The 13,850-nt window shown below is 33.9% G+C and overlaps 3 protein-coding genes across 5 annotated transcripts; 1 reads left to right on the top strand and 2 right to left on the bottom strand.

The window, feature by feature from the left end:
* Nucleotides 1-1,376: 1,376 nt before the first annotated feature.
* On the bottom strand, nucleotides 1,377-2,287 carry LOC148763710 (secreted RxLR effector protein 161-like). Its single transcript, XM_088804605.1, has 2 exons — nucleotides 2,147-2,287; nucleotides 1,377-1,823 (listed from the first exon to the last, which is right to left on the bottom strand). Exons 1-2 carry the CDS (start codon nucleotides 2,285-2,287, stop codon nucleotides 1,377-1,379), a joined length of 588 nt encoding a protein of 195 aa, XP_088660731.1.
* Nucleotides 2,288-2,347: 60 nt separating this feature from the next.
* LOC148763711 (uncharacterized) lies at nucleotides 2,348-4,964 on the bottom strand. The gene is made up of 6 exons (XM_088804606.1): nucleotides 4,841-4,964; nucleotides 4,038-4,696; nucleotides 3,778-3,876; nucleotides 3,259-3,540; nucleotides 2,830-3,057; nucleotides 2,348-2,737 (listed from the first exon to the last, which is right to left on the bottom strand). Exons 1-6 carry the CDS (start codon nucleotides 4,962-4,964, stop codon nucleotides 2,348-2,350), a joined length of 1,782 nt encoding a protein of 593 aa, XP_088660732.1.
* A 4,753-nt stretch (nucleotides 4,965-9,717) lies between these two features.
* Nucleotides 9,718-13,850, top strand: LOC18604683 (mini zinc finger protein 2). 3 transcript variants are annotated; one of them, XM_088804165.1, is made up of 2 exons: nucleotides 9,718-10,499; nucleotides 13,518-13,850. In XM_088804165.1, coding segments are annotated over exons 1-2 (246 nt in total). In that variant the 5' UTR covers nucleotides 9,718-10,255; the 3' UTR covers nucleotides 13,520-13,850. The 3 variants fall into 3 exon arrangements, with proteins under 3 accessions (XP_088660291.1, XP_088660289.1, XP_017972402.1); XM_088804163.1 differs by having other exon boundaries at nucleotides 9,722-10,499; nucleotides 13,515-13,850; XM_018116913.2 differs by lacking the exon at nucleotides 13,518-13,850 and having other exon boundaries at nucleotides 9,888-10,079; nucleotides 10,162-10,657.

A 13,850-nucleotide genomic window follows, 5' to 3' on the forward strand; every position in this document is an offset into this window, starting at 1 on the left:
CGAGCATTGGCGTGTATTTAACAAAATTGATACTTTCATCATCTCAATCTAGTGTTTCTCTTTTAAACATATTCTTAGAAAAGGCAACTCAATGGCTGATTTTCTTTCTAAGCTGGGGGTTGATAAATCTTCTATATCTTCTGCTATCTGGTAAGCTACTGGATTGTCTTCGTTGATGTTGTTATTGTCTTCCCTTCAACTATTTTGGTGTTGATTGCCCTCTCTAGTGCTCATGCTCTGTTCATTTTGCAATGTCTTCTTTTTGGGCTATTTTTCTCTTCTGTTCATGTTTATTTTTATGTCATATTCTTCTTTTGTTTTCTTGTTACCTCTGTTCTTAAGTTTCTAGCAAACTCTCATGTTTCTTTTTATATAGAGGCCTAATTGGCTTGCTCATCCATTTGTAATTTCTCATTGATCATGTAAGACAAACTTAATTTTCAATAATTTCTAGCAATAAAGGTTGAGAAGGATGAAGAAGAAAAAGCAAAAAATAGCGTACCAACTAAAGAAAAATTGGGAATTTCATTATTCAAAAAGATGTACCCAAATAACGGTTACAAAATGGTATATATTCATTGCAAAGAACCATTCCACATATGTAGCCTAGAAAAATGAAAAACCCAACAAAATCATATCAAAAGCACAAAAAATGAGAGAAAGTTTTTTGTGCTCTAACAGCTATAACAAAGAACAAAAATAACAAGCAAGTGACCGTTGGCCTATAAGAAAATAATCAAAACAACGCTCATGAAGAGAGTTTAACAAGAAAATTTATAAGGACTGAGTAAACGACACAATGAGATGTCACATACTCTTGTAAACAACACTCCAAACGACAGACTTCTCTACATTTAACAAATAAGAAATAGAAACAAAAACGACACTGGTGGTCTTCGTTTCACAGACTTGAAATGCTTAAAAAGCCTCGTGACATCATTTCATTTAGCCTTAAACCATCTTCCAACCTTCAACTTTTTCAGTTGCTTCCCACCATTCTTCAGCAATTGATTTCTCTAGGTTGAAGCTCACTTCTCTAACACTCCCTCATGATCTGAAATCTGGAGCACCCCAAGAAATGTTTTGAGTGTTTCAAACCTTTCCTTGGATAAACCTTTGGTTAATATATCTATTAATTAAACCTCTATACTGCAATGCTTGAGTTCAACCTCTCTAAGAGTATGATATTTTACCTTGATATGCTTGGTTCGCCTATGATGAACTGGATCCTTGGCTATTGCAGTGGTTGATAGATTATTAACAAAGATCATAGTGCTCTTATCTTGTTTGAAACCAAGATCATCTAGAATCTTCTTTAGCCACTTCAATTGATTTACAGCTGCTGCAGTTGCCATGTACTCAGCTTCTACAATAGACTATGCAACAACACTTTGCTTCTTCGAATTCCATGAGAAAATTGCATTATTGAAAGAAAAATAGAACCCAATTGTGCTCTTAGAATCATCAGGTGACCCTACCCAATCACTATCATTGTATCTAATTAAATCCCCACTATTCTGTCTTACAAACCTCAAACCAAAGTCAGTAGCTTCTTTAACATACTTGAGGATTCTTTTGGCTGCTTCAAAATGTAACAATGTAAGAGCTTGCATGAATCTAGACAATAAACATGTAGCATACATCAAATCAGGCCTTGTTGCTGTCAAATATAATAAAGAACCTATCAGACTTCTATAGATTGAACCATCAACTGCTGTAGAACCATCCTTTTTACAAAGTTTATCTCCAGAAGCTAGTGGAGTTGCTACAGCCTTGCAAGCAGACATGTTGAACTTCTTTAACAGATCTTTGGCATACTTTGTCTGATGTAACCACACTTTTTCACCAATTTACAGAGCCGCCATACCTAAGAAATAAGTCATTAACCCTAAGTCTGTCATTTCAAAGTCTTTCATCATCTGGTTTTTAAACTCAAACAATGAATCATCATCAGGTCTAGTGATTAACAAATCATCAACATATACTGCAACAACTAACATTACAATACTGCCAGATATCTTCACATACAATGTAGAATTATTTGTGTTTTTCAAAAAACCCTGACCAGTAAAGTAAGCATCTACCCCATCATACTAGGCCCTAGTGCCTATTTTAAGCCATATAGTGCCTTTACTAGCTTACAAACCTTGTTCTCTACCCCTTGTTCTTTATAACTTTCAGGTTGTTCCCCAAAGATATCTTTAGAAAGATAACCATTTAGAAAAGCTGACTTTACATCTAAATGGTATATCTTCCACTCTTCTCTGGCAGCTAATGCAACAAGCATTCTAATCGTGTCATGTTTGGCAACCAATGCAAAGGTTTCGAGATAATCAACTCCATAAATCTAAGCATATCCCTTAACCACCAATTTGGTTTTGTATTTATTTATCGAGCCATCAGGATTCAGCTTAGTTTTAAACATCCATTTGACTCCTATTATGTTCTGATTTGCAAGTTTGTCTACAAGTAACCAAGTGTTGTTTTTCTTTATCATGGAGATTTCAGTGTCCATAGCCTTTCTCCAGTTCTCATCCACTTCAGCTTCAGAATAAGTAGTAAGATCAGTAATAGCAAGATTACATTTGCTATATATGTTCTCTAGTGTCTTTGTCCCTCTCACAACCTTACTTTCACCTTCAATATCATAATCGTCACTCTCTAGTGATGGTTGATGATTTTTTGCATCATGACTACCAGGAATAGATTCTACAATCTTTTTTTCCCAATTCCAGCACTGACTTTCATAAAAAAACCACATCCCTATTTATAACTACATTGTTTGCTTCTAAATCATATAGCTTACATCCCTTGGATTTGTCACTATACCCAATATACACAATAGTAAAAAGCTTTAACACTGAATTTAAACCTCTTCACATCAAGAATTCGAGCATAACACGCACAACCAAAAACTTTAAAATGAGCAACAGAGGGCTTTTGTTCATACCAAATATCAAAAGGAGTCTTGAGTGCCAATGCCTTAGTGATGCTTCTGTTCTGAATGTAGTTAGTAGTGTTAACTGCCTCAGCCAAAAACTTCATAGGTAGATTACACTAAAATAACAAACACCTTGCCATATCTGCAATTATTATGTTCTTCCTTTCAACCTTGCCACTTTGCTGCGGACTATAAGCTGCTCTTAACTGATGGTGAATCCCAACTGTTGCTAGAAGCTTCTCAAAGTCATTTGAAATGTATTTAGCTCCATTGTCTGTCTTTAGCACCTAGATGCTTAAGCTAGCAAAGTTCTCAACCTGTGCTTTAAACTCAGAAAAACTCCTTATAGCTTCTGATTTATTCTTTAAAAAATAAATCCAACAGTAATTAGAGAAATCTTCAATGGACAAGATATAATACTTGATTCCACTCGATGAAGGATTCTTCATAGGACCACTCAAGTCAGTATGAACTAGCTCCAACTTCTTTGTGGCTCTCCATCTACTCCTCTTAAGAAAAGGTTTCTTGGTCTGCTTTCCAAGTTGACAGATATCACATAACTTCTCTGGTTTGACAATGTTAGGTAAACCTATCACAAGCTATTTTGAAGTCATTGTTGATAGTGAATTATAATTCACATGTCCAACGCGTTTATGCCACAATTCAAATGAGTCATACTCAGTATAGAGAGCTAGTTGTTTACTTTCTGACAATTTCATAGGATAACACCTGTTTCTCATACTCACTATTAATAACTCAACACTAGTAGGATCAAATATTGTCAATTGCCTATTTTTAAACAATAAGGCATAACCATTATCATCTAAATGACCTACCCTAAGTAGGTTATGATCAGCTTCAAGCACGTAATGCACTTCATGAATAAACTTCATACCAGCTACAGTTTTCACTTCTATAGTGCCTACTCCAAGTATCTTCATGTATAGACCATTACCAATCTTCACATGAGCCCTATAACTCTCATCAAGCTCAGTGAAAAGATTGATATTACTTGTCAAGTGGTTTGAGCAGCCACTATCAATCAACCAAGTGCATTTCTTAATAACTTCATCATCTATTTTAGCCATAACATTACCTCTTCTGATTCATCAGCTTCTTCTGCCACTGTAGCCTTGCCCTCATCTTCTTGTTTCTTGGCTTTGCACACATTCTTCACATGTCCAAGTTGATTGCAAGCTCGACACCTCACATTAGGCCTATACCAACAGAACTTTGGAGTATGATTAGCTTTTTTATAGTGAGTACAAGGAAGATATTTGTCATGATTCTTTCCTTGCTTTGCAGTGCTAGACTTAGTGCCTTTAATATTATTCTTCTTCGAGTTTTCAGCTTTAACTCTTAAGCCCTTAGTTTTAGCTACTAAGGCATTTTCAACAAACTCCTCATACTTGAGAGCTTTTCTCTGCTCAAAAGCTAATAAAGTAAAGATTAATTCTTTTATAGAGATTTTAGTTAGATCCTTCGAATCCTCAAGTGAAGTCACCCTTGATTCAAACTTGTCTAACATATTCACCAAAATCTTGTTGACCATCTTTTGATCTGTGACTTCTTGTCCCAGCATTCTAAGCTGATTTACCAGCTTCAACATCCTATCTGTATACTCTTGAATACCCTCATCTTCCTTTATTTTCATAACCTCAAATTGTCTTGATAAATTCATAATCTGCATCACCTTGGTTTTGTTATTGCCTTGATATTCTTCTTTGATACTGTCCGACACTTGCTTAAGATACTCTAGATGCATAATCTTTCCAAAGATTGACTCTAACATAGTTGACTGTAGGTTAATCAAAGCCTTGTATCTTTTTGCAACTTCCTCCAAGTGTTACTTAATCTGAGCAAAGGTTGGATTCGCATGCCTTTGAACAGGCATCTCACCAGACTCCACCACATCCCACAAGTCAAACGCATTGAGATATGACCTCATTTTCACTGCCCATAAAGGGTAATTAACACTGGTGAATACAGAAGGTGTAGCTGCACTATATTCAACTGTAGCCATGTTGAAGTTGAAGATGCTTTGATCAAAAACAATGTGTTACAAGTCCCTTGAGATAAGTCGCTTTGATACTAAGTAAGACAAACCTAATTTTCAAGAATTTCTAGTAACAGAGGTTGGGAAGGATGAAGAAGAAGAAACAAAAAATAGAGTACCAACTAAAGAAAAATTGAGAATTTCATTGTTCATAAAGATGTACCCAAATAACGGTTACAAAATGGTATATACTCATTACAGAGAACCATTCCACAAATGTAGCCTGGAAAAATTAAAAAGCCAAAAAAATCAAATCAAAAGCTCAAAAAAAAAGAGAAAGGTTTTTGTGCTCTAACAGCTATAACAAAGAACAAAAATAACAAGCAGGTGACCGTTGGCCTATAACAAAACAATCAAAACAACGCTCATGAAGAACGTTTAACAAGAAAATTTAAAAGGACTGAGTAAACAACACAATGAGATGTTGTATACTCTTGTAAACAACACTCCAAAAGACAAATTTTTCTACATTTAACTAATAAGAAATATAAACAGAAACGACACAAGTGGTCTTCGTTTTACAAACTTGAAATGTTTAGAAAGCCTCTACGACATCGTTTCATTTAGCCTTGAACCATCTTCCAACTTCCATCTTCTTCAGTTGCTTCCCGCCATTCTTTAGCAATTGATTTCTCCAGGTTGAAGATCACTTCTCTAACAAATCAATCAAATTTATCACTTTTGGTTGAGGAAAAAAAAAACTAAGAGCTTGGATGAGGTTGAATAAAGGAAGAAATCAGGACAAATTTCAAAGATATATGATAACTAACCACGGGTCTAGGTAAAATTTGATGAATCTGTCTTGAGAAATGAAGAGATTTCAAGCAAGAAGCAAGAATCCCGCTCTGATACCATGCTAATAAAAGAGGAGTACCTATACATGGCGGCTCACACACTAGAGAATTCTACAACCCTAGTATTCTCATATTTACAAATTGGAAGACAAAAAGAATTTAACATTGAGAATGAGAAAAAGAATGAGTGGAAATATGTACAGTAGATGGTGTATATGCACATCACGTGCTATACTAACATAAGCATTATAATTATAATTTGTACAATTAATCTCCTATAATGTCATGTCTTTTTATTGCTCTGAATCCTTCGACTGCTTAACACAATTAAGGCTCTTGATCTTCTAATAATAAGTACATGCATTTTGCCAAATCCTCTTCTTTCAAAAGGAAAAAAAAAAAACCTAACAACTTTTGGGAGCTTGCATATATCCAATGACAAGAGAAGAAATGATAAGATAAAAAGATTTCAAAAATAAGGGTGCCAAGATATTTAAAGTGGATGGATAGAATGTAAGGATGATGCAAGAATGAGGGAGGCTTTAGCGAGAGTAAAAGGAAAAACAAATTACAGTTAGGAGTAAATGAGTCCAAAGATGTAAGATTTAACAAGACAAGGACAAAGTTTTAGCGTTAGGAGTAAAAAGTCGAATGATCTAAAATTAGAGAAAGACAATTTTTTATAATGTCGAATTACAAGTTATTTCATCCCATAATAAGATGTCATGTCCATAAAATAGTCCATACGAGAGAAAGTCATGACATTATTTACTTAATAGATATGCTATTAAAAAAAAGGTAAAATGGCAAAATCAATTAAATTAAAATGCATATTAAAAACAATTTATGTAATTTTATGTAATTTGTAAAGTATTGCAAATTATCATGACAAAAATTAATAAGTAATGGCATTGCAATGAAAATGATGATGATCATGATCATGATGTGATACATAATAATCAATTATCAACATTTGTGGTCATCTAATATATCGACTGTCATTTGAACAAGAAATTTTTGTTTTACCATGTATGTTTGCAATAGTTAGAAGTGTATCTCAATGTATATACTAAAATATATACATATTTAGAAAATATAGAACAATGAAAATCAAAAAAGAAAATTCTTTCCCTAATAAGTTGAAGGTGAAAGTGCAACAAATTAAAGGGAAAGAGAGAGACAAGTGATGCTAATATCTATCGTATTCATCACGCGTGGAAAGTTAGTGGGTTTAGGTCTCTGTGCTAGAATTTGAAATTGATATAGGCTAAATTGCATTAACTCTTCATTTGATAGGCGAAGTTGCATCAATCTATTCAAGGTTTTCAAGATGGACTTTTTCTTTAGTGAGTCGAGAATCAAGATTATCTAACAGCATATAAGATCCTCAACAGGTTCAGATATTGCAAGCTGCACAAGTTTGGCACGGTTGGTGAGTGGCAAACTGTCTCATCAGAAGCCCTCCAAATTAACAATCATTCATATTCAAGTACCCATCATTAGCCACTTTAATGCATCCAGAAAATATTTCATCCCATTTCTTAATTTCCATGCTCTATTACATGGAAAAATGAGCTATGTATTCAACTGTCAAAGCCTGCATAAGCATCTACCAATACCTTTTATTAAGGCAATTCTCACATGATTTTTACGATTGATCATTAATTTGCTAATTGCTTAAAATATTCGAATTTATCTAGTTCAACAATGATTTGAATAGAGTATATATAAACACATACTCTTGAATTGTTTTTAATATTATATTGTTGTGAGAATCGAATAGTTCAAACTAGTGATTTTTTTTTTAGGCTAAATAAAATAACCCTTGCCTTTTTTAATGTTACTACTAAGAACCAACGCATCTAATATCATTGAGGAGAGTAGAGTGCAATTTAGTTATTTTAAGATTTCTTATATGATACTAGTTAATTAGGCATTCATAAGTCATAACATTCTCATTTGATTTTTATTAGCCTATTGAAAAGCCAAAAGTAGTGCTGATAAAGACTTATTGTTCTTGGCTAATAGTAGATATTCAATCTACAGTTCTTCAATGTATAGAGAGAGTGATGATGTAAATATAACTTTAAGTTGACTCTTCTTCCCAACATTCTAAAACACTATATATAACTGTCTTGTAACACCTAATAATCCAGTTTTCTGAGAAATGTCCTCAACAGCATAATGCCTGCACACGATATGAACTAATTTGTTCTATCTAAACTAATCCCTTAAGTTTCCAAATGCATGCACAGTGTGTTTAATTATTGTTGTCATCAGTGAGTTGACTATGTTTAAATTGGTTCAGTTTTTTTTTTTCGGGGGGGGGGGGGGGGGGGTGTTGATGGGGTAAAGATTTCCTTTGACAATGAAAATTTGATCATAAGAATTTATGTTGTATTGATAATGATTTTCTCGCACGTTTTGGATTGACAGCCACACGTGTCTATGTTTCTCCTTAATTTCTTCAGAAAGGTCACAAATGGTTGTGTACATGACTTTGATTAACCACCTCATTTTGTATTTGTCTCTTCCTTTTCTTATCACTTGGATTTGGTGGATAATTTTTTTCCTCTTTTAACTATTTCCTAAATATAGATTTTCAAGAGAAAAGACCCCTGGATTTGGGGCTCAAAAGCCCCATCTATTATCTATATAGGTCGGTCACCCCCTAAGGAGGATAGGAGAACCATTTTAGAGCCAAACTCCGGGTTTTCATGAATATGCTTTTGCATGAACTTTTTACTCAATGGCCAAAATTACTGAAGAAGAGATTGCATTAAAAACATTCATCTTCACACAAGAAAGATAGAACTTGCTATAGGGAGAAAATGATAATTAGGTAAAAAGGGATTTATGCCCCCACTTATTATCCTTTCAATTATTCAATCACTTGCTTTGTTTTTGTCATGCACAATTCAGCCAACAAATTAAAGTCCACTAGCTAATGGACAGTATGATGGGAAAACACATTTTGATTCTAAATATTCTAACTTTTGGACTGGGGGTTAGAGTATCAATTCCATCTCTGTGATGCAGTGCTGATCGTTTTCTTTTACTTCTTACTTTAATTCCTGAATATTAGCATAAAGTCTGAGAGATCCAATATTTCCAAACTTAGAACTGAAGGATTTGAAGAGCATCTTGTTGATGTTGAAATTTTGTAAACTTATGATTGTCCTTGATATGATGCAAAGGAAGAGGGCACTACAAAAAAAATTGAATTTTAATCACACTTTTTTAGGCAACATATTTTTTTTTATAGTAAAATTTTAAAAAGTGTAACTATTTAAACTTTTAGCTTCACTTTTTTCACATTTAGTAGCAATACAAAAAAGTGTAATATTTGTTAGTGTATACAATTCCTATCATTACATTTTATTCACAATGCATCTAAAAATTTATATAGTGAGGTTAGATCTACAAAAATGTTCTAAAAAATATAAAAAAAAAAGTGTTATTAAAAATATTTTTAGTAGCACATTTTAAAAATGTGTTGTCTTAGTTCAAATTTGTTGTAGTGGAGGGGGGAGAGTAGTGGTTCATTTAACATGGTGGGCTGCGCAGTGGTCCTAATTATATATTAGAATCTTAGGTAATTAGACAGGAGTTGTTGTCACAGTTCCAAGGGCCATAGCAACCTGCCTTTTGAGCATCAGCTCTGACCCACTCACATTAATTAAAACAAGCAACCATTTTAATTACTCCATTTTTGACTAATAATTCATCACTGTTTTTGGTCATAAAGCCCATTAGCTTTGATTGTATTAGAGCATTCCTACTTGCACAAAATTTGAAATATTCCATCTTCCTAATTTCCAATATATATCCCCTATTATCTTCAAAGGCAGTTGAAATATCATATCCGAAGATAATTCTAGGGCACTTCCCATTTTGTGTGAGGACAGGGATTTTCTCCACTCACCTAGCTCCATTTAGCCTTGTCTAATTCTTCATCAGAGAGCTACACTTTGCAGCTTAAAATTCCAAAAAGAAATGGAGCCATGAATCATGATCCAATGGATCGAAATGGAAGCAACATATCTATATATAATTAAACCAAATAATTTTTAAAAAAATATATGCCATTCTTTATGATGATGTGGCTATTGATGATTGGTGTACAGCGTAGACTGGAGTAAATCTTTTGTCTTCCTAGCTTTACCAAGGGCATGAAAATAATGGTTAAATAAGGGTGATGATCGCCCTTTCCATGGACTAGAACTATGCCACTGAACCTTATAAATATACAGGCTAGGGTTAGGGTTAGTCATCAAACCGCATAAAGGTAGCTTTTCTATTCTTATTTTTTTTTCTTCTTGTTTTTCCTTGTAGCTTAATCCACAATGAGAGCTGGCTTTTTCTTTTAGCTCTCTTCTGGGGTTGGATGAGAAAAACATTGCCAAGAAACAACTACTACTCCAGGATTCCATCAAAGTACGGAAGAATTAGGGTTTCCAAGGGATGAAGAAACGTCAAGTGGTGCTGAAAAGTGGAAGAAGTTCTAGTACTTCATCTTCAGTGATTAGAAATGTGAGATATGGGGAGTGCCAGAAGAATCATGCGGCGAACATCGGAGGATATGCCGTTGATGGCTGCCGGGAGTTCATGGCAAGCGGCGAGGAGGGAACAACTGGGGCTCTAACCTGTGCTGCTTGCGGTTGCCACAGGAACTTTCACAGAAGGGAAGTAGAAACTGAGGTGGTCTGTGAGTATACTCCACCTAATTCTTAATCGTCGATATAGCTAAAGAACACAAAAATAGGGTAAAAAACGTCAATATATATGAATCAATTTAGCTGATTGTTGCTTGTAGATTAATGTTGTACTGGATTCTTATCATGAAAGAATCTCGAACTTCAAGTACTGTGCTCTTAAAATTTGGATGGTTAAGATGTAAGCCCTGTCAAAATTCAAAAAATATTTATATATATAATTGTGTTTTTCCACAAAGGTTGGGAGATGGTCGAGTCTTCCCTTTTCATTTTCATTCAAAATTTTCTTTATAATTTCCATCTGAATTCATTATAACGGTAGTTGTTATTTAGAGTTATTGGATGATAAAAGGAGAGGAAGATAACATAAAAGTTCAAATTATTTTGTCTTAGTAGGCACTGGAAATCTTTAGGCAATCTGCAAGAACACACTCATAAAAAGAAAACAAAAGGTTCTATCAACTAGGTTCTATCATAATATGATGTACATGGAGGAAATGAATTGCAAAAAATGGGCATATTACTATCTTTACAACATAATGCTCCTCATAAAGTTAGCAATCTGAATCTTAAGGTTAGATATGTATGGAAAACAATGCGGAGCTGGAACTCATCATGACCCAATTTATTTAGAATACCTGGAGAAACTCATGATGAATATTAATACTTTTCTTGCTCGTGAAGCATGAGCTGTCTTGGCAGTTCATTGCAAGTTATGTTTAATTGAATTTGATGAGGATAATCCTTGGTTTTTAATTATTTTGCAACCTCGAAGTGTGTGCATCAAACGAGGGATCAGACAAGCTAACCTGAATGAAAGTATTAGCTTTAAACTGTTTCGTCTAGTTGATTAAGTCAATGACAAAGCCTATAAACATGTTTCACTTATCACAAAACAGCTAGTCTCCTTACGAATAGATTCTTGATGCATTGTTTTCCAAACTCCTAAGCTTTGTCATTCTACTCTTGAGTTCTAGTCATTCTAGTTTGTTCTTGCTTCATGTTTTTAGCTTCATTAACAACATAATTAAACATCTCACATCAAAGGGGAAGAGAATAACAAATCAACCAATGGCACATACTCAAACAACACTTTTCATTTTTTAATATGGGAGGCAAAAGATGCATGGAAAGATGTACCCCTTGTTCAATCTTCTTTTGACAATGAAACAGGTTAAATAGGTTGTGTTGTATTGGTAAAGAGAGTCCCTATCCTCACCTTTTTTTTGGTTTTAATTTTATAAATTAAAAGAACCTTTCTCTGTGTGGTTGGATAGTTTATCCTTGTAACAATCATTTAGCATTTGGAATATTTTATGTTTCAGAGGCCCACAGATATCCAATCATGTTATCTCCTATTTTTTTAAAAAAAAAAAATTTAATAGTTCCTTTAAGGTCACTAAAGCTTTTAAACTTCAGAATATATAAAGCGGCTTCCTCTATTTTGGGGTCAGTGGGACTTAATAGAAAAGAACATAGAATATATTTAAGAGAAGAGGTTACAAAGAAAACCAATATAATTTAAACAAGCGGAAAGGCTTCTCTCCATCCATTTTCTTGAAGGTGTTTGCACTCTTCAAATTTGTAATACACTATATGGGAAAAAGATATGTCTAGGTTGCACTACCCTCTGCTAATAAAAATTAATCAAATATTGTCAAAAACAGGAACTCAACTTCGCATCCTTAATGGTCTAAATAAATGACTTGTCTATATATCTGCAAGAGAATACGTTCAAGTGTTATATATATAGCATAAGATTTGCTTGTTAAACTCCCTTTTGAACTTTGTCATTAAGAAGTCAGAACATAAATTAATAACTTCATGTAAAATTTAAATCTAGAGTGCTAGAGATTGAAACTACTACTTTGAAGAAAGAAGATACGGTATAGCATACAGAACGAGGAGTGAGTTACACCAAGGATAGAATCAGTACAAGCAAGATGCTGATAGATAAGTTGACCAGTAGACAATGAAAACTGTTTATGTGCTATGCTGGTTTTAGGATAATATTTTCTTATATATCTATAGATTCTAAATCAGACAGGCAACTTAATTTGTAAAATTTCTTTTCTATTATTACAAGTCAAAGAATCTTAAAAACTTTGCACTCATAGGAAAAAATTGGATTGTGAGTAGCCCTTTCCAGTACCACTATTTGATTAGTCAACCAGAATGCTGATCAGACCACATCTTGATCCTGATCCTGATCATGTTGAAGTATTGTAGGACTATCCAGCATGGACAAACACTATAAAAATAATTCACATACCCTTATTGGATGTAACTTCTGGAATGTAGCTATATCGTCCTGGCCCCAGGATGTAAGCTTGCCTAGTTTCTTTTTGTTCCCTTTGTTTCTATGCCTTCAAGGGTCTCATCTCATGTCCATGTGAAATGTTTGTCAAAAAGACAATTGAAGGAAACTAAGTAAAAGTAAAGGAGAGGGAAAGGAAGGTTAATTGGTACAGTGCTTTAGGAGAATGTTAGCCTCAAGAATCTAAAGAACCTATCTGATGAACTACACTGTCGGTTCATTGTTCACACCAAGATGATTAATGACGAACCAAATGTTTTCCTTAACTCATACTTAGTGTGTATGCATATGTATGCATGTAAAATGTGGGAAGATTAAATGAAAAAACAAGCTGCTTGAAAAGGCATTCTAAGTCAATATTTTCCATTTAAAAGCTTGACAATAAAGGGCTTTCAGAATATGACAGGCTGATAGCGTGTATTCAGATATATACATCATATGAAATAAATATTTAGGGTGACGATGTATCTTTCATAGGAGGATTTTAGCTGCAGGTATATTTCGAGAGCTAGTAAATACGTACTTGGTATGCGTTATTTTCTATTATGATTTTATGATATTAAGCTGCTTTTGTATTCCGAAAGAACCATGCATAAAATCCGCAGCCCTATTTAGCTTTATGTTTTAGTTGGTGTCCTAATTTGCTTAACCATTAAGTATCTTCATTAATGTCCTTTCTCATCCGTCTTAGAAGGAAGCAGCAATATTGTATTGAAGAACGCTATCCGAAGTTAAAACGAATAATGTCAGAGCAACTTGTGCCTTCTGCTTGTGGCGTAACTTTCTCCTTAAACATTTTTACGATTAACGAGATCTCCTTGGCTTTTCCCTAGGATCCATTATATATTCAGCTTCTCACATGTTTTAGATCCAAAAATTATTTATAGATGGTGTACACACTATGATCTGTTTTTTGTTCTTTTTTTTTACATTCTTAGAGAGAAGTTTAGTTTATTAAAATTAACATTGTTTAAACTACATAAATTCTTCTTTTCTTCAATACTTAATTATGTAACTGTGGTTGAAG

This window comes from Theobroma cacao, chromosome 3, assembly GCF_053813885.1.
Source record: "Theobroma cacao isolate CCN51 chromosome 3, ASM5381388v1, whole genome shotgun sequence".
Taxonomy (NCBI): Eukaryota; Viridiplantae; Streptophyta; class Magnoliopsida; order Malvales; family Malvaceae; genus Theobroma; species Theobroma cacao.

What these genes read in the sequence shown, in the direction of transcription:
- LOC148763710 (XM_088804605.1), bottom strand. Translation starts at nt 2,287, where the DNA reads ATGCTTGTTGCATTAGCTGCCAGAGAAGAGTGGAAGATATACCATTTA. An exon ending in AACAAGGGGTAGAGAACAAG is followed by an intron (nt 1,824 to 2,146) that starts GTTTGTAAGCTA and finishes TGGTTACATCAG; the next exon opens with ACAAAGTATGCCAAAGATCT.
- LOC148763711 (XM_088804606.1), bottom strand. Translation starts at nt 4,964, where the DNA reads ATGGCTACAGTTGAATATAGTGCAGCTACACCTTCTGTATTCACCAGT. An exon ending in GTGGGATGTGGTGGAGTCTG is followed by an intron (nt 4,697 to 4,840) that starts GTGAGATGCCTG and finishes TTATGCATCTAG; the next exon opens with AGTATCTTAAGCAAGTGTCG. An exon ending in CTGATCATAACCTACTTAGG is followed by an intron (nt 3,541 to 3,777) that starts GTAGGTCATTTA and finishes ACTTCAAAATAG; the next exon opens with CTTGTGATAGGTTTACCTAA.
- LOC18604683 (XM_018116913.2), top strand. Translation starts at nt 10,256, where the DNA reads ATGAAGAAACGTCAAGTGGTGCTGAAAAGTGGAAGAAGTTCTAGTACT.